The sequence below is a fragment of the Danio rerio genome, chromosome 12 (genome assembly GCF_052040795.2).
Source record: "Danio rerio strain M-AB ecotype USA chromosome 12, GRCz13ab, whole genome shotgun sequence".
Lineage (NCBI taxonomy): Eukaryota > Metazoa > Chordata > Actinopteri > Cypriniformes > Danionidae > Danio > Danio rerio.
Genome location: NC_141032.1, coordinates 10138552 through 10163104, shown reverse-complemented (window position 1 = coordinate 10163104; position 24553 = coordinate 10138552). Strand labels below are relative to the sequence as shown.

The window sequence follows — 24553 nt, the reverse complement described above, 5'->3', positions numbered from 1 at the left end:
AATCTCTACGTTAGCGTTACTGTACAAATGATGGCTGTGATTTTATAACCGCAGTTTATTGTTTTGAAAACAGAAAAACAGACAGGTTTTTCATCTACTTTTCTGTCTCAAGTCTACGAGAGATTAAAAACATACATTAATAAATGTTTTGGGAACCGGCATTTTTACAAGAAACATCCAAGCAACGAGCCTCGGGAAAACTATGGAAATATGCAGGGAAATTTCTAGAGTGTCTTGGGCTTTTGTCTATGGTCTTGGGAGCATGCGATCATTTCTAAATATGTTTTTCTTCAGAATAAATAAGCAGGTCAACTTACTGTCGCTTCTTGAATGAGTCGATAAAGCAAAATCGATCAATGTTGTTCGGTTAGCTCGCGTCCCTCTTTCACTCCTCAGCGGTCGGTCGGTTCGCTGTGAAAGATCCGCGGCGCAGATGAACTGGAGAAACATCCACTGAAGACAAATAATTGAGTGCAGCGCCATCTGTAGCTCATACTTAGCAACTATAGCACTGTTATAATAAAGCGTTTACTTGTTTATTTGAAAAAAAAAATAAATGTATTGATAAATTGTATTTAATGTTGTTTATTTACTTTTATTCAATAATATATTTGTTTGTTTATTTGTTTTAACAACTTAATCATTTACTTGAATTTTTATATAATTTTATATTTGTTTGTTTGTTTAGAGTTTATTAATCCCAAAGGGAAATTCACATCACAGCAGAGCTTTCCATACTATAAGATAAATAAAATAAATTACATATATAAAAAGACAATAATATTACTAAAATTACATTCATACGGCACTGCTAGTTTCAAACAATGAGTAGACATTAGTCCATATCTACAGTATTTCATGCAATTAAAATTCAGCATAATTCATCTAGTATGACTTTGCTATGCAGTGTGATTACTGTTGGTAAAAATGACTTTCTGTATCATTCCCTGTTACACCGGGCTGAACAGCAGCAGCTTGCACACTCTTGGACTGTATCAAAAAGGGAATGACAATTGTGGTTCATCAAACACTCTCAGAAAAAAAAAGTCTACAATGTTGAACCAAAGAAGGTACAAACCCTTGTGACTGGGAAAGTACCTTTTTATGGAACAGAATCGTACCTTACGACAAAGAAACTAATTTGTACCATTGCAGTTTGTACCTTTAAGGACATGATTTGTACCATGGGAAAACAAAATGTACCTTTAGTTTTTAAAACCTGCAGATACCATATTGTACCTTCATCAAAGATTCAAATGTGATCCATGAAAGTGCCACTATACAGTGACAAGATACTTTGTACCTAAACAGTGTCAAAAGTGTTCCTTCGAGAACTGTTTAAAGGCATTTTGCTATTTGCTAAATTTCAGTAAAAATAAAACATCAAATACATTTTAAACATTGATTTTTTTTAAGTTTCTTTTTGTTTAAATGCACCTTTTCCATTTACAATATATAATAAAAAATACTTAGAATAAATATAAATCAAAAGATATATTTATTGCTAAAAGTTTGACAAACTTTTCACAAAAATGTTACAGAAATACTTTCTCCTAATCTACAATATAAAACTTTTATTTTTTTAAAATAGAAATATAATTATTTCCCAGAGATGGGTTGTGGCTGGAAGGGCATCCGCTGCATAAAAACTTGCTGGATAAGTTGGCAGTTCATTCCGCTGTGGCGACCCCGGATTAATAAAGGGACCAAGCCAACAAGAAAATGAATGAATGAATGAGAAATATAATTATGCAAAAGTATTGTAAGGAGATATGCCTAATGTTTGATTAGTTTTGCAATACTAAAATGTCTGCATTAACACTACATATGCAGGACTTTTGCCAGCTCATGTGCGTAGTGGAAAGCAAACACTAAAACGTGCAGATATCAATAATGAAAATGTATTTATCAGAAAATGCTTACCAAATGTTTATTGAAAATGCCTTAAATGTTTAATTTACTATGGTTTTGTTTTACCAGTTGTTTTGTTTTATAGAACTTAATAATTAATGTTTATATATAACATATGCTTTTAAATGATGATTCATGTTTAATATGGAAATTATTCATAAAAATTTTTATTTTCATAGATATTGTCATAAAGAAGGGGTTTTCCAACACGTATGTACCTTTTTTATGAGAACAATTGTGTACCTTCATTTTAATTTGTACCGTAAAAGTCACAGAACAGTATCATAGGAGGTCTTTTCTGCACCATATAAGGTACAACTTTTAAAAAGGTATAAAACTGTTCCTTGAGGAACATTATTTGTACCACCGTGTACTGACAAAATTGTCCATAATTTGATCATCTGCAATCTCTTCTATGGTGGGTAGTACACAACAGAACTTGCCCTTTTTATAAGCTTCTTTAATTGGTTTTTCTCCTTCTCCAACTGTCTGCCTCCCCAGCAGCATCACAGAAGACACCACAGAATCATAGAAAGTCTTTAACAGTGTCTGACACACACCAAAAGATCTCAGTCGTCTTAATAAATTAATTCATGTGAATTATTTTTTACTTTTATTATCATTTATTGTTGTTCAATTTATTGTATTATTTATTTCAATACTTTATTTTAGTTGTTAACATTTATTTTCCCTAAAAATCCACAAATATTAATAGTAATCACTTTCATATAACCTAATAAGGATTGAGAATTTAAATAATTTGTCTCTTTCCATTTAATACAATGCAAAAACATCATGAATATACATTTATATTATGGATTTCATCTTTTAAAGCTATTGGTAACAAAGGTGAAATAGCTAAACCCATACATCACTACAACAAATAAATAAAAGGGGAATAAAATGTTACTGATATATTAAAATACTGTGATACTGATACCTTCATATACATGCACTGTGATTTTAATAATAAAGTATTCACATGATAGACACTCACCGGCCACTTTATTGGGTGCACCTGTTAAACCAAATTTCTAATCAGCCAATCACATGGCAGCAACTCAGTGCATTTAGCCAAGTATAGACATGGTCAAGACGATCTGCTGCTGTTCAAACCGAGCATCAGAATAAGGAAGAAAGGTGATTTAAGTGATTTTGAACGTGGCATGGTTGTTGATGCCAGACGGGCTGGTCTGAGTATTTCAGAAACTGCTGATCTACTGGGATTTTCACGCACAACCATCTCTAGGGTTTACAGAGAATGGTCTAAAAAAGAGAACCCAGTGAGCAGTTCTGTGGGCGCAAAAAATCTTGTTGCCTCACCTGAGTATTGTTGCTGACCATGTCCATCCCTTTATGAACACAGTGCACCCATCGTCTGATGGCTACTTCCTGCAGGATAAAGCGACATGTCATAAAGCGTGAATGATCTCAGACTGGTTTCTTGAAAAGGAGTTCACGGTACTCAAATGGCCTCCACAGTCACCAGTCCTCGATCCAGTAGAGCACCTGGGGTTTGTGGTGGAACAGGAGATTCACATCATGGATGTGCAGCCGACAAATCTGCAGCAACTGTGTGATGCTATCATGTCAATATGGGCCAAAATCTCTCAGGAATATTACCAGTACCTTATTGAATCTATGCCATGAAGGATTAAGGCAGTTCTGAAGACAAAAAGGGGGTCCAACATGATAAGGTGTACCTAATAAAGTGGCCGGTGAGTGTATTTGCATTTATTTAATTCAGATTTTGTTGAGATATTATTATCATCATTAATATTATTGTTGTAGTTCTTCTATATTGTCTGTTTGGTTAATTTGTACATGTTTGTTGTAGTATTAACAATGAAAAATAATAATAAAACATGTACTTTGATTTTATTTGTTTGTTTGTTTAACGATATACATCCCAAACAAGGCGATAAATAGTCTTTTTTGGTTGTTTGTATAATTATGTACTACAACTAAAAATGAACAATGTACATTGCAAAAGACAAATCGACAGAGAGCGCTGTTTCCTTACTTTCACATTTTCTTTCATGCCGCTATTTGCGGACCACTCTTGATGACGTAATGACGTAGGGCATGTTACGCGGCGCGGCAATGTTTTCATGAGCACAAAAACAATCATGATTATTTGAATAAGTATGTTACAACTTGATAGTGTATTACTTACGTAATAGTGTATTATGCTATAAAAAGTACATTTTACTAAAGTGTGAGAACAGCATATAATTATCAGCATTTATTTATTCGAATTATTGCGGATTTGTGTGTTCTAGTTTGCGTTTCTGTGATTCATCTCATCGTGCCTTAACAAAAACTAGGACAAAACGTCTGCCGTTTAAAGAAATCCGTGACACTGAAGTAATAGATTGTACTGTCACCTTAGGTTTGTTTCAAAGTTTCAAGGGCAAGTTCCTAAACCCATGACTGTTTCAGTTGAGTGTGAATGTTGAAACCTTCATACACACAGGCAGTTTATTGTGGGTATTTTAGCCATGCTGCAGTCCTTCAAGCTCTTCAACAACTGTAATCTGGTGTTTTCTCGCTCCTGCTCCGGATATGTGTCTCGAACGAGGTCTGTCATTGTTTATTTCTAACATTGAATACGTTGCCATGTCATACTGGAATTATTTTACATAAATATGAGATATTGAGGCAAAGTGTTATTTTTTTTGTTTATACATTTGTTCAACAATTTGACAACTTGTACCTATATTGTTTACCATGCTACCTTTGAATAATCGGTCAATAATAGCATAAAAGTATGAATTCAAAACAACATTAGCAATATTTATTAATGTGTGAACAATGTTGTAGTTTGATGGTCATTGGCTGCCAATTAGATTTCTTTATTGAGAATTCGAAAAAAATACTTTACAAAAAAAAAAAAAACGTAGAAAATATAATATTGAGGAGAAAGTTTGAAAGTGTGAATATAAAACCAACTTTACCTCAATATATAAGGTAAACATTGTTATATTACAAAGTAAATTGGCAACAAACCTCACAAGACCTGTCAAGCAGTGGTGGAAAGAGTACTGAAAAATCCTACTTAAAGAGCCCATATTATGGGTTTTTGAAAATTCCCCTCCATGTAGTGTGTAACACAGCTCTAAGTGAAGTGAAGTATCCAGCTAAGGCTTAAATCTGTAAGAATACAGTGTTTAAAACGGTTGATTCATCTATAAAAGAGTCGACTCATAGTGCTTCAAACGAGTCGCCTTGATACAGACTCATTAGGTGTTTCGCCATGACGTACGAACGAAACCAAGTTATTCACGTGCACGCGCAAACCCGGGAGATTTCAAACCTGAGGCCCCGCCCTCTGACGCAGAAACCCAGACACACACACACCCACAAACACACGCACACCCACGAACACACACACACAAACATGCCGGTCGATTGAAGTCACACTGCAGATGGATATATTGAGTCTCTACCCAAAGATGAAACATCAGCATTATAACCAAGCAGTTGGAAACTTCTGGAAGCTACATGCTACAAAGAATACTTCATCTGAGTTTGTTAAAGGAAGGATCAGTAAAGAGTAACTGATGGACGTCAGGATGGGTTTCTTACATTTCTCAAGTGTAAGTACGTGCGGTTAAAGTTGTTGCCTCGTTTACTCTAGCTTGCAAATGTATTTAGTTGTGATTTGTTACTTGTAACCGCGTGTACTGTATCAGGTTAACTGGATATATTATCTTATCGCGTGCAAAGTCACGTTAAAAACGCGACGCGTGCTGTTTGTTTATGGAGCTCCGTGCTAGAGTTCTGCTCCCGCGATTTATTCGGAAATGTATTCCCGCGCCGCAGAAATCTGGCGCGGGGAGAGAGAGGGAGAGAGAGAGAGAGAGCGAGCGAGAGAGAGCGAACGAACGAACGAGCTTTGTGTACTTTGTGCTGTGTGTGTGTTTTTATACAGACAGCTTGGCTGTCTGGACTGTATACTGGGTGATATTTGGTTGTGTTCTCCGCTCTAGCGGGACCGGGCGCGGCGGGCAGAAAACGGAGCGGGTTCTCAGGCTAAAACCTGGCGGGTGCGGGCTGAAGTGGGAGCGTTGTCATCCGGAGGTGTGTGTGTGTTTTTGTGTGTGTGTGGTATGGCGAGTACACGACTGTCTCCTTCGTTCGGTTATCCGTGGCACTATCCACTCGCCATAGTGTGGCAGCTAAAATCCACGCCTACACTATCGAGCGTGTATGAACTGTGATTACTTTTTAAATTGCTGATTAGCTATTGGCCATTTCCCTCTCTGACTGAAGGCAGTCGACCAATCGCGACAGACTGTCATCGGTCCAATCAGCGCAGATTAGCTCCGCGCTAAGGAGGGGTTTGGGAACAAATGAATCACTGGACGATTCATACAGGAGTCGCTGGGATAATTAGGTAAAAATAAATGCAGATTATAAGACCATGAAAGTGTTTTTTGACCTTGCATGCATATTAGACTGTTGTTGGAGACCCTTACAACCAAGATATGACCCTATTTCATGTATAATATGGGCTCTTTAAGTAAAAGTACCATTACTTGCCTAAAACAGTAGTGTGAGTAGAGTAAAAGTGCCTGTTATAAATATTACTCAAAGTAAAAGTAAAAAGTAGCCCTTTTAAAAGTACTCATGAGTAGTGAGTATTATGCCATTAAAAGTTGATGCATTTACATGTAATTTGTTTCTGTGTGTAAACGTAACATTCTGTAGTGCATTTAGTTATTGCCCTGCAGGCACACAATGTCATAAGACGTTAATACAGGGTTAGATTTAGGTTGTGATGTCAGGTGACCAAAATTCAATGTCTAGTCAGCTTCTAAGGACAACACTATGTCCAATAATGACATCTAATGACGTTGATATTTAGTTGGTTTAGGTTGTTAGAAAGTGACCAAAATCCAATGTTAAGCCAACATCTTAAACCAACATCCTATTGATGTCAAACACTGACATTTATTCATCAGTTATGGCAACCAAAATTCAACGTCTGATAGATGTCATAGTGGTAACGTCGACACAACGTCAAGCTGTAACATCATTAGACGCTGATATTTGGTTGGTTTTAGGTTGGACATGGACATCAGGCTGAGGTTGAGTTCTGATGTAAACCGAATTTTCATTTCTAAACAAAATGCAGCGTCTCCACGACGTTAGGGTACAATTTCAATCTGAAGGCATGTTGACGCCTTGTGTCTGCTAGGTGTTTAAGGCCATTTCGGTCATCATACAGTAAATATCCATCATCTTCTCATCAGTGACATGCATCTAAACCAGAGGTGCCCTCACTCGGTCCTGGAGGGCCGGTGTCCTTCAAAGTTTAGTTCCAATCCCAATTAGACGCACCTGGGCTAGCTAATCAATCTCATACTAGGCTTTCTAGAAACATCCGTGCAGGTATGTTGTGGCAAGATGAAGCTAAAATCTGCAGGACATCGGCCCTCCAGGACTGTGTTAGGGCATCCCTGATCTAAACAGTCTCTGGGTCAATGCGTGTAAAGATTTTGAACATCTTCTTGGACACTTAATGCTTCCAACAGTTTGCTGCAATGTAAGGTGCACATGTCTTGAAGTAGTTCATTATGATGCAATTTACCTTCTATGTGTGATTTGATTGGAAAGGAATTACAGGACTGATTTTTCTAATCCCCATAAACAAGAAAAAATAAAGTAGTGACTGCAGGTTGAAGGAAAGTAGTTAGAGTAAAAGTACAGATACTGTACTAAAAATGTACTCAAGGAAAAGTAAAAGTACACATTTTTAAAACTACTTAGTAAATTACAGTTTCTGAGGAAAAACTACTCAATTACAGTAACCTAAGTATTTGTAATCAGTTACTTTACACCACTGCTGTCAAGAACATGCACAGCCCCTAAAATCAAAAGTAAGACCATTTAAGATTGTAATCTACATAAAAAATGACATTTGCTTTTTGTTCTGATTACTTATTTAAATTGAGCTGAAACAACACAGTTCTGGAGTTTTTTATTTTTTATTTTTTTTGAGGGGGGGGGGGGGGGGCACAACATACTTGTTTATGTTTAATCCATTTAAATTCATAAAAAGTTAACATCATTTTTTGATGAGTTAACATCATTTTTTTTCATGTTTTTCCAACACAATTGGTTTGTGTGGGACCCAGCATTTCTTTACAGTGTATATTGAATAAATATTAGAATTTATATTTGACAGCTAATTTAATATTTTTTTAAATCATCATTATGCAATATGACATTTGTACACAATTTGTAATTTATTCTGTGAGAAAAATGAAATATCAATGAGTTTATAATGCAAACAGTCCTAAAACAGTTTTTTTTGTTTTCATTTGTAAAAAGCATTTTTAGGTGAATTAAATAATTAGCAGAAATTGAATATCCACCTCAACTTTTGATTTACTTATGATTTTACTTTAAAATTATTGATAATTTCGTTACCTTAACTGCTGAAAATAATGTAAAATCTTTACATTTAGGTATCTTATGAGATTAAAGGAAGATGATGAGGCGTGCCGAGAGGCGCTGAAATTTGCCAATGTTTTACTGTATCATAAACTCGCTCCTCTGCTGCAGAAGACCAGAAGTGGGGTTTGCAAAGTGGCTTCTTTCAAAACCGCAGGTCTCAGTACACCAGCATATGAATATTTCCACCACAAAAGTTAGAAGATACTGGATCTAAATGTATATTTTGTGTTTCCTGATGTCTCTAGATTTGGAACAAATTCTTGAGAAGGTTGGAAAGGACAAACACTTTATTAATGAATCACTTCTTCTGGGATGCACCGACAAGAGTGAACCCCAGTTCTCTCTGGAAGTGGGTCAGTTAAAACAGTCATGTATTTCTACACTATGCTAAATCTAATGAAGATACATGGATCATTCTACAGAATAGTCAGTTTTTCGGTCCTTATAAAGAAATATTAGGTACATTAAGGAAAGAAAGTAAAAATTACACTTTATTGACGCGAGTATCCTCAGCTGTATTCTATCTAGACTTCACCTTTTTCACCCTCTCACCACACTCAGGGTGTCTGCGGGGTCTTAAAAAGTATTAAAAGTTGATAAATCAGTATAGAGAAGTTTTAAATTGTGCATCATTTTTGTTTTTGCAATGTATAATTGTGTGCTAAAGTTGGCCTAAATTAAATCTACGAATATCAGGATGCTGTGTAGTTTATGAAATCAATGAAATCCTGCTAGATTTGACATCATGCTGCTTTGTTTACTGCAATAACCAAAGCAACACCATTACTAATGCAGATCGATAGGTGCCAACCTGCTGATTTAGCTAGATTTAATCTATTTTTATTCAGTATATGAATAATGTCTTAGTTTTGGATTCATTTCTTACATTAATATTTAGTAAATGTACTGTAAGATATCTCGCCAGTGTTTCCGGTTGAAAAGGGGTCATACGGTCTTAAAATGTATGGAACGATTCTTTAAAAATATGTAATAGGTATTAAATTTCACTCTCTGATTGCTGTATATACTCTGACACCGGTGTGATTGTAAGTGTGAAAGGGTTAAGCCACTTATAAACTATAATAAAGATTTTTGCAGAATTGGTCTCCTTTTATTACTTTTTTTTAATTTATTATTTTTTGAAAAACCAAGTGGATTTTTACAGGTTTTTTATATGACATTCGTATGTGTTGTGTCCTCATGGAGATGTCTTCTTACTGTAGGTGAAGTAGAGCGCAGTGCATTGGAACAGGAGTGCAGAGGTACATTTGTGGACCTCCGGAAAGCTTTCTTCATGATAACTCCATCAGAGTCTGCTCTTGCTGCAAAAGTATGTACACTGTAAAAATTGATAATTGCTTAACTAAAAAGTGAGTTGACCTGTTGTAATTGCGAACTTTTTTTTTTGCCTTCAAAACCTTTTATTTACTTACTGTGTAATGACTAACATTTACATTACTGCAGTGGTTCCCAAACTTTTTGCTGTGTGCACCTCTTTCTAATATTCGACATCTATCAAGCACCGTTTAAACTTCACATTTTTAACTACAATAACTAAATACACATTTTCTGTGATTCCGTAATTAAAATAAAAATAATAAAATATGTCAGTTTTAATGGGTGACCTTTTATGAAGTTTATAATTTTCACAGCATCATTAAGTACAGACAAAAGTTCATCTGCGGTGACTGAAGCTCTGCACAAGACTTTTGGCCAGCGGAGAAATTAAAATGGTCATGCACAACTGAGTCTGGTTCTCTCTAGGTTTTTTTTCTTCACTCCCATCAGGTGAAGTTTTTTTTCCCTCTCCGCTGTCGCCACTGGCTCGCATGGTTCAGGATTGGTTGAGCTACGCATTGATGAATTTGCTCTTCAGTGTTTGAACTCTCAGTAATGATTAAATCACACTGAACTGAGCTAAACAACTGTACTGAACTTAAAACTAAAAACTGAACTACACTGTTCCAGTTACTATGACCATTTATGTGAAGCTGCTTTGACACAATCTACATTGTAAAAGCGCTATACAAATAAAGCTGAATTGAATTGAATATGGCATGTTTTTTATCAAGCTAGAGCTACTTGGTGGATGCTGCAGTTTACCCATGAAACCAATGGTGCAAGTTTTCGCATGAAAGCTACTGCTTCTTTGGGCCTCCTTTTTTTCTTCTTCTGCAGTTCCTCCAATTTTCCTTGGAAAAAAAAAAACTTGCAGGCATGTCTTGTAAGTGGCTGTGTCGCACCATATATGAGGGCTTAAGACTGCCATTAGCTAAAACCTCTCCACAGACTACACATTCCATTTGGAATTTTTGCATCTCCAATCCATGTAAACCCAAACCCAATGTAAGTGTCGCTATATTTGCGTTTGTCACTCTCTAGCGTAGGCCTAATTCTCTTCATCAGTACATCTCTGCTGAATTTCTGTGTTCCCGCCTGAGCCTCTTCACCTCGTCCATATATTCAAGGCCGCTGGATGTCTCCATAGAAGAGGCTTATGTAGATGGTTCATCCCTACTGTAACTTGACTTCTATAAAGTGCCAGTTTTTAACCAGGTGTACATTTTGAAGACTATAGTAAGCGAAAAAATAATTACGAATGTACTATTACTTAGCGCCTAATGTGAAGGGGCGGGGCTTTTGTGATATAGACGTGAAACCGCAAGATAAGCGAGTATGCATAGGTTGTAAATTACAATTTGTAATGTGATTTTTTCTCTCTCTCTCTCTCTCTCTCTCTCTCTCTCTGTCTCTCTCTCTCTCTCAGTGAATTTCATTTCTTTTAAAAATATGACATCTGAAGATAAACCCATGAAAATATTAAAAGATAACATTTTCCGCCAGTACCGATAATATCCAGCTGCAGAACCACAAAAACTTTAGGCAAACACAATCTGGCACACACAATCTAGGCAAACCATGGTTACAACGGATGTTAATGTTATCTTCTTGGATATCGTCATTATTTGCGATTATTACTGTGTGCGTTACACTAGCTCCTGCTTTCCAGCCATGCTCTTCCATTAAAAAGAGGTGCAACAATCCAGTTCTCAAAAAACAAACTTTAATCTGGTTGATGGATGTAGAACTTCCCAGCATTTATAATTGGTGTGCTGATGGGTGTGTTTGTGTATGTGTGGTTTACTATAAATGAAGAAAATACAAATTACCACACATTGATAATTACTGAAACTAATCATGTACATTTCAAACATATATGTGGCATTTAAACGATATAAAGTGTGTAACATAATAGAAATCAACATGATGACACTGTTATAATAAACATACATTGCTCATAATGGCATCATTAATGTGTTGTATAGTCAATAATCACCAAATAACTCACAAATCAAGTACTGTTCGTTGCAGTTGAAAAGTACATGCAAACAACATATTGGAGTTAACTTGAACATTTGTATTGATAAGCTTAAATGAGCTCACAATGAATGCCTTTGAGGCAGAAAGCTGCTTAGTCATCCTCATAGTAATATAATGTAAGGAGAGTCTTTCCAAGCTAAATATTGATAATAAGTCTAACATTAAGACTTTGGGCCCTATCATACACCCGGCGCAGTGTGGCGCAAGGCGTGGCGCAGTAGTCTTTTGGTAGTTTCAGCTTGGCGCAAGAGTCGTTTTGAGGCGTTGCGCTACGCTCTTTAAATAGCAAATGCATTAGCGCTCATTTTTGCGTCCATAGGTGTTCTGGTCTAAAAAGGAAGGCGTTCTGAGGCGGACCGCTGGCGCATTGCTATTTTGAGAATCTATAATAGATTTTTCATTAGACCAAAACTAACCCGGTCTAAACTCCGGCACAAAGTAGCGCCTCGCTTATGCACTGCTTAATACGCACAAGAGAGCAATAGGCAAATATCTTTACATATGAAAAAAATTTAAATATTAAGGATATATATAGTATATAATAAGAATAGATATAGGATATAAATATAAAGGATTAAAATATTACATTATTTTCTAGCCTACATAAATATGAAAAATCACTGCTTTTACGTCTTCTTCATCTCGGGAGGCTTTTTCAGTTCATTCATAACAATTTGCTTTTGTATAATGTTATTATTATTAGCAGTTTTATTTATTATATCCATATTTATATTTGTTTTATTAAAAACAAGCTTAGATTTGCCCACCTCTCAGGTTTTAGACCATATGGGGCACAGCATGTGTTTTGGGATATAACTCAGGTTTTTGAGCACACTTTGTTATCATTATTCATTTATTTGTTTGCTGGAAATTAGAACTGAATTTAGAAATAGTTTTGAAATGAATATTTGCGCTTAACAAACAAAATTAATTATTTATAGACTAATTAATGTCTGTGCATAAAGGTTTCCCTATCCAAGAGCGAAAGTGAAAGTAGATCCATTATCTCTCATTCTTGCGCGGTAGCTGCTCTGTTTAACTGTTTTCTGTTAAAACAAACTTTTAAATGTTTGCTTGTGAAATGCTCAGTTTTTCCACTTACTTTATGTAAATAGCAAATGCGCTTATGGAGCGACGCAGCTGGCTCTTAAAGGGAATGGGAGATGAGACTCTAATTGGTTTATTCTCAAAACACACCTATAACTCATTAAGAAAATATACTCAACCCTTTTAGACCATGAGCCACGGTGCAAGGCAGATTTACCGTCCTTAAATTAGCAAAAATGCGTCCTGACACGCCCTAAAAGCGTTAATGCCTTGCGTTTTGTGCTCTGCACATGGACCGTCAAAATAGAGCCCATAAGGGCAAATGCAGTTTGATTTTCTGTTGTTGTTTTTTTTGTTAAAGGGCCAAGCTCTCCTCCGATGGCACCAGACCAATGGCTTCTGTAGTGCCACAGGGCAGCCCACCACCAGGAACCAATCAGGAAGTTTTAGAGTTTGCCAAAGCAGTGGTATCACCTACTACCCTAAAGTAAGCAGATGCTTTTCACTGTGTACGACAACAAGATAACTGTCCGTGTGCACATGCATGCCATTTGATAGGATTAGTGTTCTGATTTTTCTAAAGAATTCCAGTAACGATTATGAAGTCTACTATGGTACAATAATAGATTGTACCAGTAATCAGACACAATAACTTTTTAAAGGGCACTTATTTTACCCTTTTTTTCAAAGATTTTATATTATGGTTCTTCTGAGTGTACCAGTTTAGGTTCAGTTCAAAACACAATTCAGGTTTTTTTTATAATGTGTTAAAAAGTGTCATTTTGGGGGCGTCTACACAGGTCGTTGTTTTAGGGGTGTGTTGCTTCACATGAAAATTAGTTTCGACTTCCCGCCCAACTTAACAAGGCGGCAGAGCCAAGAGCTCCCCTGCTTTGTGAATTGCAAAAGACCGGCAGACAGAGAGAAGCAACATGAGTGAGAGGACCAGCATTCAGCCGTACATGTATGACTCGGACACAGACCATGAATGTGTCAAAGTGGTAGTTACAAAATCATTTGTGTCTTTGTTTAGTTTTCCAGCCGCTATGTAACGGTGCATGTGTTATCCGTATAGAGATGCAACGATTGACTGCTTTCACTATTAACCGCAGTTTAATTCGTCACAGTTAATTAATATTAAAGGTTTCTCAACACCGCGTTTCTGTACGGAACAAAACTGCATCAACTACACAAAGTTATGCCAACTGTGTGCTAGTTTAAAGTTCAGAGCTTGTACACCAAGACTAATAACCATGCACACTGGATTTACTTTAACTGAGGCTATAACTGAGGCAAGTTCGTTATTTCCATTGGAGGAACGCACTCACCATTTACGGCCGCTCCTAGTTGAGATGACGGAGCTTCTGTAACCACGGGAAATGCAAACGGCTGAAGTTTAAGGAAGACGCAATGAAAAGTACACAGGTTTGCAAGCCCACCTAAAGTTACAAACAATGGCGCCAATGAGAGCGATCATGTGGTGAATTTTGATTCGCCAGCCGAGTGTTTTCGGAGAGAGTGCTGAAAGACTCGTTGGATCAGCTGTTTTTAATGACCTGAATCTCGATACGTTGCATTCACTGCATGTTCAGCGCAAATGGCTGCTAAATGTAAAATCTCTGTTGCTGGTTTGCAGGAAGACGATGAAGGCTCTTGTGTTGAGCCCAATGAGCCTTACATCCAAAAATAGAGCAAGGGTGTTTCTTTGGTGACATCGCTTTTACTCACACGCTGAAAATGGCAGACGTGAAACGACAAACTGAGGGTATGGTAATGCGCGCCTGTCAATCAATATTGGTGGTGGTGGTGTTGGGGGGGTTGACTGGACTCCTACGTCAAGTTGCGGTCGGTCTTAAAACCGCTCCAGTTGGTCCATCGTTTTTATGTTGGTTTATCGAAAAAAAGGACTGGGTGTGTTTATATCACCCCAATATGACTGTCTATACACTATACCCGACACATGTCTGTCCAAACAGCTTGAAAAGTAGGTTTTTCACCATAGGTACCCTTTAAAGACAAATCTCATGCTAGCAATAAGGATGTTTGTAGGTTTTTCAAATGGTTACTTCACCCAAAATTGAAAATTCTAATATTGATTGCTCACGGTCGTGTTATTTCCAAATCACAAGACTTTTATTCATCTTCAGAACACAAATAAATCAGATGAGAGCAATTTCTCCATAGTAAAAACAAATTGGTTACACGTAATGTCATTATTTACATCAACTAAGAATATACACTATAAATAGATAATCTATATATAATGCATTATTGAAAATTTAAGGTTTTGCTTGTTAATCATTGCGAGTTAACAAGAACTAACAATGAACTTTATTTATTATAACTAAAGTTAATAAGGATGACTAACTACTGTTATGTATTGTTCATTGTTTGTTCATGTCAGGAGTTACATTAACTAAGATGAACTAATTGAACCTTATTGTGACCAATTTAATCACATAGTAGTTGATATTAGTTGAATTTCTCATTGAATATCCTGCAAAAAGCAGTTTCGTTTGTCCACTAACTGCATGAACACGTCTCTGTGCAGATGTCTCCAGTGGTGATTGTTCTGGTGTCTGATGGGAGCAGGTGTCTGCTGGCGCGACAGGCCATGTTTCCTCCAGGCATGTACAGCGCACTCTCTGGCTTCTGTGACATGGGTGAGGCACGCTTTATTACCACGACAAAAGTACATGATTTTTAATGTGCATTAATTTTAAACGTACAAAAATTTTAAAACGTATTTTTATTACCAAAACTTGCCATATACTGATAGTAATCATACTTATAATTGATGACTGCAAACAAGATTTGAAACCAAAATTAATAAAAAGATGTATCAAATACAATCATGTACAAACTTTTGGGAACCCCAGTGAATACCATGGTTTTCAGGATGGAGATAGAGGCCGGTTGCGTCAGCAGTGCGTAAGTTAAAACTTAGACTTAAAGGGACTCTAAGTTACAACTGACACACTACTAAATATTTTTGTGTTTCACTAAACTTAGCTTAAACCTAATGCTACGTTCTTACTGAATATTTACATTAGCATCCCCCCATGTATATTGGTAGAAAAGAGATGACCACAACATTAGTTTACATTGCGCATTGAAGAGCTCACGTCATTAATGAAGAAGGATTTCCGTCTACTCAAAGCCTTGTTTTCCTCCCAAACCTGGCAGTTTTTTTTTTGGTCTGTGAAAGAAGAGTTTAATTTTTCTTTTAAGGAGTGTTTTATGTTAATTGTATCCATTAATTTAAAACGTTTAAATTAATTAATTAATTTATTTATATATAAATCAAGTTTAACTGCATGTGTATTTTGCATGTATTCATTTATATTTACATTTACATTTAGTCATTTAGCAGACGCTTTTATCCAAAGCGACTTACAAATGAGGACAAGGAAGCAATTTACACAACTATAAGAGCAACAATGAATAAGTACTAAAGGCGAGTTTCAGGTCTGTAAAGTCTAAGAAGGAAAGCATTAGTAATTGTTTTTTTTGTTTGTTTTTTTTGAGTACAGTTAGTGGTATATCCAGAGAGGCAATTTCAGATTAGGAAGTGAAGTGGAGACTAAATAGTTGAGTTTTTAGTCGTTTCTTGAAAATAGCGAGTGACTCTGCTGTTCTGATGCAGTTAGGGAGTTCATTCCACCATCTGGGCAGATTGAGCGTGAGCGTTCTCGAAAGTGATTTCTTCCCTCTTTGGGATGGAACCACGACGCGACGTTCATTCACAGAACGCAAGTTTCTGGAGGGCACATAGATCTGCAGAAGTGAGAGCAGATAAATTCATGCCATGGCTTGTGCACATGTATGTGCATTGTCGGTTATAGTGACTGACTTTTATGTAATGTAAGCTACTATCAAAATGTTATTTGTCATTTCACTTTCATAGGACAGTTATACACTACCTGACAAAAGTCTTGTCACCTATCCAAGTTTTAGGAAGAACAAATAACTTGACATCTAGTAGATCATTTGGGGTCAGAAGGATGTTGGTTTATATGAAAGGCAAAGGCCTCTAGATTCCGCTTATTTTGCCAAAATAAAATATTACCATGCCTTAATTTTTAATTATTTAATTAGGACAATAAGCTCTGACTTTGCTTAGACAAAAGTCGTGTCACTTAACAGAAATAATGTACTGCATGGAATGCAAAGTCATGTTGCAGTGGAAAAACAATGAATAATGTGTTTGACTCCCGTGAGCTGGGAGGACTGCATCCATACATCTCTGCAATGACTCAAATAACTAATTAATAGTTAAAAAAACTATTAAAAATAATTAATAAAGGCATCTGGAATGGCAAAGAAAGCGTTCTTGCAGGACTCCCAGAGTTCATCAAGATTCTTTGGATTCATCTTCAATGCCTCCTCCTTCATCTCACCCCAGACATGCTCAATAATCTTCATATCCAGTGACTGGGCTGGCCAATCCTGGAGCACCTTGACCAGCTTCTATCTTGCTGAAGAATGTGCCCTCTCCTATGGTTTGTAATGTAATGAGAAGCACAAATGTCTTGATACCTCAGGCTGTTGATGTTGCCATCCCCTCTGCAGATCTCTCGCAAGCCCCCATACTGAATGTAACCCCAAACCATGATTTTTCCTTCACCAAACCTGACTGATTTCTATGAGAATCTTGGGTCCACGCGGGTTCCAATAGATTTTGTGCAGGATTCTTATCAGAAAAATCTACCTTCTGTCACTTTTCCAAATGAGCAGCTAGATGTCAGGTTATTATTTAATGCTCTTACAACTGGGATAGACGACAAGACTTTGTCAGGTAGTGTATATAGATGCATTAGTTTAATGCACAAGAGCAGTTTAATGATTGAAATGCTTTTTATTGGATATTACGTCATTCAGTGCTACTACGCATGACTTTACAGAGAGCTTACGACCTACTAACTATTGTTTGACTTAAGAACATGTGCTGCAACTGAGGTAAGAACAAATTTTATTACAATCTAGCCAGTAGTTATTAAGCCTCTGGTGAGGACTTTACGTTCCAGTGCAAGAAAGAACTTATGAGCAGCTGGTGCAACCCTACTCAGGACTTGCCAACTAGATTACTTACTGACTGACTGGATTACCAATGCAGTCTCATGGCAATTTGTAACTTTTTAGTGGCTAATTCATGTGTGTATGATCTCATTCATATAATTGAGTACGATTTGCTCCTCCCCCAATGAGTGTTGGGTTAAGGGATGGGTTATGGTGCCATGCCTTCTTTTAAAAATTTTACTTTTTCGTATGACTGAACTCATGTGAATTTGCCACTAAACCAGGGGTCCGTTCTTCGTACCTCGCTAAAATGATCCAAAATGATTTGGCAGATGCTGGATCTTTTAATCTTGATAACTGACCTCTCTCTAATTTGGTTCTTCAAACAAGTTCGCGAATCAGATTAGAATGTCTGGATGAACTGATCTGAGATCGCTGCGTGTGTTGTGAAGAACAGATCTGTCGATCCTCGAAATCATGAATCATCAGCAATGCCATGATTGGCTGATGGCACAGCAGCGTAATGACATCATCTGATTAATATTCAATTATCCATGTGAGCAAAATTACATCAAATTAGGAGTAAACCGTTTGTTAAAGATAACACGCAATAACTTTCCACATTTGTTGTGAACTGCAGGCTTTACACTTGTGTCAAGAGTATTCATCATGTATTTCAATGCATATCAATGTATTTAGTTCTACATTAAGAAAAGATTTTCTTTATTATAGTAGCCGGTTTATTAATCACTTTATGGAATAACTGGTTGTTTACAAAAGCATTTTGATTTTGTGAAAGGTATCTGCAACTTTTGTAAAGCATCAAATCACTGGCATATTAACTGCCAAAACATGTTTACGACTGCATTAATCTATTATTTATTGTTTTAAAAGTCACATATTCTGCATTTCTATTATCATACACAATTTGTACTTTAGCGATCTAAAAAGTTCATATTAATAAGTTTTCTCTTTGCACCACCAGGTGGCAGTCTTTGAACTTTTATTTCGGGGGTGCAGATTGCATACGTTTTATTAATATATATAACTTTATTTATTTTATTAATAACTATAACTTTATATATATATAGTTAAAATATATTTACTATTTTCCCAAGTGTATATAACTACTGTAAGAAAATATCAGAATTCGGTACATACTTTCTTTTCTCTATTACATACATACTTTTCTCTATTATCTTTGCATGCACTGAGCCGATCTAATCCTGTTAATATGATTTGAACCTGCTCCCGATCAGGTTTGAGCTAGCAGAACTGTTGCTATGACAACAACTCTCGGATCGAACCCCAGGGGTCACCAATCTCGGTCCTGGAGGGCCGGTGTCCCTGCAGGGTTTAGCTCCAACATACCTGCCTGATTGTTTCAATTATACCCAGTAAGACCTTGATTAGCTTGTTCAGGTGTTTTTGATTAGGGTTGGAGCTAAAATATGCAGGACACCGGCCTTACAGGAACAAGTTTGGTGACCTCTGCTCTAAACTGACCAAACCTAAAAATACATTACATGTTACATTACCTTGTGAGATCAGGCTAGTATTACTGAAACACTTGTGTAACTTATGTGCAACACCTGTGCAAGTGTTGGTTAAAGTGTCAGAGTGATGAAAGAGTGTGTTTTATACAGGTGGTTTGTCAAGCCCACTTACCTTTGTGAGACACTCAGAATTACATAATGTTTTGAGATTTTCATGTGGTGGGCTGAGGAGGAGAAGGGAGCCTGGTTTTGGGTTTTTATTTCAGATGGGGTAAAATGATTGGAGTTGAAAGGAAATGAAAGTATAAGTATGAAATTATAGTCCCTAGCCACATAGGCCCAGAAAATAACAACTTTTGCTTTTCCCTCGGTTTTAGTAAACAATATAAATAAAGAAGTGTTGAGCTTATTGAAACTCTGGTCTTTTTTGTAAAATAAGTTTTTATTAAAGACAAAGATTCAGAAGAAAGCATTCTTCACTCTACAAATTTTGTCTACATGTTACATATGCAAAGAAAAAAATAAAATAAAATAAACCCACTCACATCACAAGCCATCCCCCAAAAGTCTTGTTTACAAAGACCTGTTTAAACTGCAGAGTATGATGAAGAAACTCTGATCTATTTTAAGGTCTAATCCGATTCAGCGATTTATGCTAAGCTAAAAGTGCTTCACCAGACCTGGGGCCTCATGTACGAAGACTTGCGTGGAAATCATACTAAAACATTGCATACGCACAAAGCTGTAAATGTGCGTACGCAGAAAAAAATTCAGATGTATGAAACACTGCGTGCGCCGAATCTCACGCATATTCTTTTGTACATCCGAATGAACGTGAAACTGAGCGCAACATGCACGAGCACAAAACCCCTCCCTGCCTCCTCCCCCGTATGAATATGCTAATGACTATGCTAATGGCAAAACCCAACGAAAAAGCAACGGCAAAATCAAGCAAAAAGAGAAACTTTGAACAGAATGTGAATTGGTGGTGCTGCTTTCGGAGGTAGACCGGAGAAAAGCGGTGTTATTTGCAAGTTTGTTTTCCTGAATAAACAACAAAAGAAAAAAATAGAATAGGAGAGTTTAAGTAGTAAATTAAAAAAGAAATAGTGTGGTTTATAGGTGTAAAATGTTTCGGTACCCTTAACAGTCTTAGTGACGCAGCTCGTAAGACGCATGTCAACATGTTTTGACACGTTCGAGCATGAACTCGGTTCGAATCCAGCGTCTGATGAACTCTTTCCTCTTTTTTCCCCCGCTACATATCAGATTTTGCCAACTATTTATCCCGAGAAAGACAAGTAGGAATCAATAATAAGTTTGTGCATCAATTTTATTTGCACATTTATTGAATGGAAATGTTTCTGATTCACGCATGCAAATTCATCTTCAGATAGTGTCTTTATAGCAATGTGCGTGCAGTAGATAACTCAGATTACATTGGGAAAACAGGCGACCGCTGCAAATTGCGCTTTAATGTTTAGCTGGTCAACTGTATGGTATGGAAACCTTACATACCTACTAGATGAACCCGTCTCATACAGCTGCCATTGCAAGGCTCCGACACTTTGTAGAGAGGAATTTAACACAACTGCCTCTAGGAGTCGCCAATGGAAATAAAACAGACACGCACAAAAAATGTGCGTACGCCAGCCAGAAAGCTGGTGTGGAGCTGCGCACATTCACACGTTCAGTTCATTGTTAGTAAATCCAAACGTGAGCGATTTTGAGCGTGAAACCTGGCGTACGCAAAGTTTTTGTGCGTACGCAGCGTTGATACATGAGGCCCCTGAAAATCGGCTAAATGGATTAAAATATGGTAAAACTCAAATTTTTAACTAATTTGGAGCTGTAAAATTAGCCTATTTCCAAAAAAGGGGAGTGTTCTTTTAAGTGCAGTTGGTTGTTTTACAGTCAGGTTATTTTGACCTGATGTATTTTCTGAAATGATGTTGCAGGAGAGTCAGTGGAGGAGGCGCTGCACAGAGAGGTGGCAGAAGAGGTGGGGTTAGAGGTGGAGAATCTTCAGTACTCTGGATCACAGCACTGGCCATTCCCACAAAGCTCCTTTATGTTAGCCTGTCACGCCACGGTAAACCCAAACAAAACACAGGTGAGACCTGCACAATGCCTTTAACTGTTTATTAAAGTAAGACAAACAAAAACAGTTTCAAAATAAAAGTTATTTTTGACATAATATATGTGTGTGTACTGTGCATATTTATTATGTACTCTATATATAAAAGAACACATGCATGCATATATTTGAGAACATGCTTATTTATATAAACACAATGTATAATAATAAAATAACAATAATTAATACTATATGAATTTAAATATAGGCGGCACTGTGGCTCAGTTGTTTCATGAAAATGAAATTTAAATTTCTATGTAAAACAATTGATTTGGATAGTTTTGTTTTTATGCACGTGTGTACATCACATATACATGATAAATATATAATACACTCACATATATTATGTCAAATCAGACATTTTTATTTTAGATGCAATTAATTGTTGTCCAGCACTAAAACTATTACATAATTTGGTTAAAGAGAATTAATGTACAATTTTTATTTACTTACCTGAATTTTATTATGTTGATATGTATGCAGTTTTTGTTTTTTCATATGGTATATCTAATCTGATCGGCTGATAGCGTGAGGTATTCTGCAATAAAAGCACTCAAACAGCCTCCTCACCCTTCTGTATCACTCTGTATTTATATCCTAGTAATCTGCTAACGTTTGCTTTGCCATGGCTTTTTCGGGGTTAATTATTGTAATCTCCTGATTGCAACAGAGAAATACTGGGAAATCTTTGTAGACTGATGGCATTTCATGCTGTTCAGCCTTATAATCTTAAAATGTAAGCAAAATTACCTGTTGTCATCACTTTAGACATTACGCTAAAGAATCATTCAAATACTAGCTGTAAAGTGATGTTGGTATAGTAGCAACGGTTTCTGCTGTACTAATGTCAGCTGCAGATGTGAATGAATGGTGGAAGAAAGTAGTTCCTCATACAAAAGGATTTTTAGACTCTTGTGTTCGATTAAAAAAAAAAAAAAAAAAAAAAAAAAAATATATATATATATATATATATATATATATATATATATATATATATATATATATATATATATATATATGTATATATATGTATATATATATATATATGTACACATGTTTATGCTGTTGAACTGTTGGATAAGCGCAATATCACACGAGTAGCAGTGCGATATGGCTGTATATCGTCACTGGTGGGACACTAAGGCACTCAGCCTGTGACTTTAAGCCAGCGCACGCCTCCTACCAGTGCCGATATACAGCCATATCACAGTTACTCGTGTGATATTGCTTATATATAATTTTTTTTGTACTATTGGAATTCGTATAATTTGTACATTACATTTTATTCATGTTATGTTTAATTCAATTATTAATCTATGTTTTTTATTGTTTTATTTATCTATCAGCAAACTTGATTGTAAAGAACGTCTCAGAGCTATTTTTAGGTGAATTTAGATGAATGGATTTGCTTTGAATCACATCTATAATTTAAAATATATATTTATAAATTTGTTAAAATATTAACAGTATTCTTGTCAGTTTTATTTCCAGATACTAACATGTTTAGCAGGCAGTTACCGTTTTTGACCCTTTACAAATATTCAGACCTTTCAAAATGTATTCCCATTTAATCCAATGACAGCAATGGTAAAGAGAGACATTGCTGTGTTTTAACCACTTTCACTGTGTTGATGCATAGGTGAATATAGACAAGGCTGAACTTGAGGATGCTCGCTGGTTCACTTTAGAAGAAATAACAACAGCACTGCAGAATCCTCCACGCAACCCAAGAGAACAGCCACCTGTGTTCTGGGTCCCACCTTCATATGCCATTGCCAATCAGCTCATTCGGGAATGGGCCAATCAGCAGCAACTATTAAGAAGCACACATAGACTCAAGTAACTATGCAACTACATTGATGATTCATCAATAATATAGGATCTTAATGGAAAAATCTGAAATATTTTTGTTTTTATGTAGATATACAGTTGAAGTCAGAATTGTTAGCCCTCCTTTAAATTTTTTTTCTCCCATTTTTATTTAACGGACGATTTTTTTCCACACATTTCTAAATATAATATTTTTAATAACTGATTTCCAATAACTGATTTATTTTAGCTTTGCCATGATGAATGTAAATAAAATGTTACTAGATATTTTTCATTAGCAATCTGTCGCTGCTGTGTTCACACTGTAGGTTTAGGATGGATCAACAACAGAGGTTTTCACACTGCATGACTTTACAATAGGAAGAACCACAGACAACTTTGTCTTGGTCCACAAACTACGTCTAACAACTAAACACACGTAAGTGACATGGAAACAATTTGAGGTCACATAGTATATGTTTTGTTAACTACATAATGAGAAAGAAGCCTTTAGTGGGGTAGAAAGGGAAATAAGGGAAATAAGGATTTTTCACTTTTTTCTCTTTTGATCTGGTTGTGGTATTGCTCAGATGACACGTCAAACAGAAACGGGTGCTCCTGCCAAATGTCCACTAGTTTTTCCTTCATTTTTTGGGTCCAAATAGACCAAAAAGAAGCGCTTTTAACTTCTCCCCCAACCTCCCGCTGGTCTGCAGATACCCACACTAGTGGATGCTGCTCTCTCATTGGCTGTAGATTATCATTTAACATTTAAATGATTATTTTGCTACGGTTTCTGCTTGTACTTTATTCACATCAAATTCAGTCTGTGTATAGCATTTTCAATTTAATTTTGCAACTTATAAAGCTTTAAAATGTGGATACAATTTACATATTAAAACAGTGTTTAAAATGAGAAATGCAAACAATGTAATTTAATTTACATTTTCATTCTGCACCAAACATTGCTCATATGTCTTGGAAAATGCAAATTTAAATACAGAAATACATTGCCATTTAACATATTGCATTGCCATTTTGCATATCACATTTTGAATTGAATTATGCTACTCATACGCTTCCATATAATATCCCTATACAGCCATATCCTGTACAGTTTTATTGTCTGAGTGGCGGTCGTTTCGAACTAAAATGGTCCTGTGGTCCACTACAGTGGACATGCTGTAGAATTAAAAATGTAAAAAAAAATAAAAAAAAATATATATATATATATATATATATATATATATATATATATATATATATATATATATATATATATATATAT

The 24553-nt window shown here is 36.1% G+C and overlaps 2 protein-coding genes and 1 long non-coding RNA gene across 13 annotated transcripts in view; 1 reads left to right on the top strand and 2 right to left on the bottom strand.

Moving 5' to 3' along the window:
* Nucleotides 1-416, bottom strand: part of p4ha1a (prolyl 4-hydroxylase, alpha polypeptide I a) — a 45478-nt gene extending 45062 nt beyond the window's left edge. For all 7 annotated transcript variants that reach the window (XR_015503514.1, XR_015503515.1, XR_015503512.1 and 4 more), the window contains exon 1: nt 318-416. The gene's annotated coding sequence lies outside the window, so the exon portion shown is untranslated. The remainder of the gene's footprint in view (nt 1-317) is intronic.
* A 3567-nt stretch (nt 417-3983) lies between these two features.
* On the top strand, nt 3984-23560 carry nudt13 (nudix (nucleoside diphosphate linked moiety X)-type motif 13). 5 transcript variants are annotated; one of them, XM_087275120.1, is made up of 9 exons: nt 3984-4056; nt 4388-4492; nt 8388-8530; nt 8622-8729; nt 9600-9706; nt 13166-13291; nt 15356-15467; nt 21278-21432; nt 23096-23560. In XM_087275120.1, the coding sequence occupies exons 2-9, from the start codon at nt 4413-4415 to the stop codon at nt 23297-23299; spliced, it is 1035 nt and encodes a 344-aa protein (XP_087131246.1). In that variant the 5' UTR covers nt 3984-4056; nt 4388-4412; the 3' UTR covers nt 23300-23560.
* LOC147841282 (uncharacterized) lies at nt 9079-11456 on the bottom strand. Its single transcript, XR_015503925.1, has 3 exons — nt 10827-11456; nt 10459-10789; nt 9079-10055 (listed from the first exon to the last, which is right to left on the bottom strand). It is a non-coding gene; the product is annotated as an uncharacterized LOC147841282 (long non-coding RNA).
* Nucleotides 23561-24553: the final 993 nt, after the last annotated feature.

Bases quoted from the DNA above. Each gene is read 5' to 3' on its own strand.
- nudt13 (XM_087275120.1), top strand. From the start codon at position 4,413: ATGCTGCAGTCCTTCAAGCTCTTCAACAACTGTAATCTGGTGTTTTCT. The intron at 8,730-9,599 runs GTCAGTTAAAAC...TTCTTACTGTAG, and splicing joins CCAGTTCTCTCTGGAAGTGG to GTGAAGTAGAGCGCAGTGCA. The intron at 21,433-23,095 runs GTGAGACCTGCA...GTTGATGCATAG, and splicing joins TAAACCCAAACAAAACACAG to GTGAATATAGACAAGGCTGA.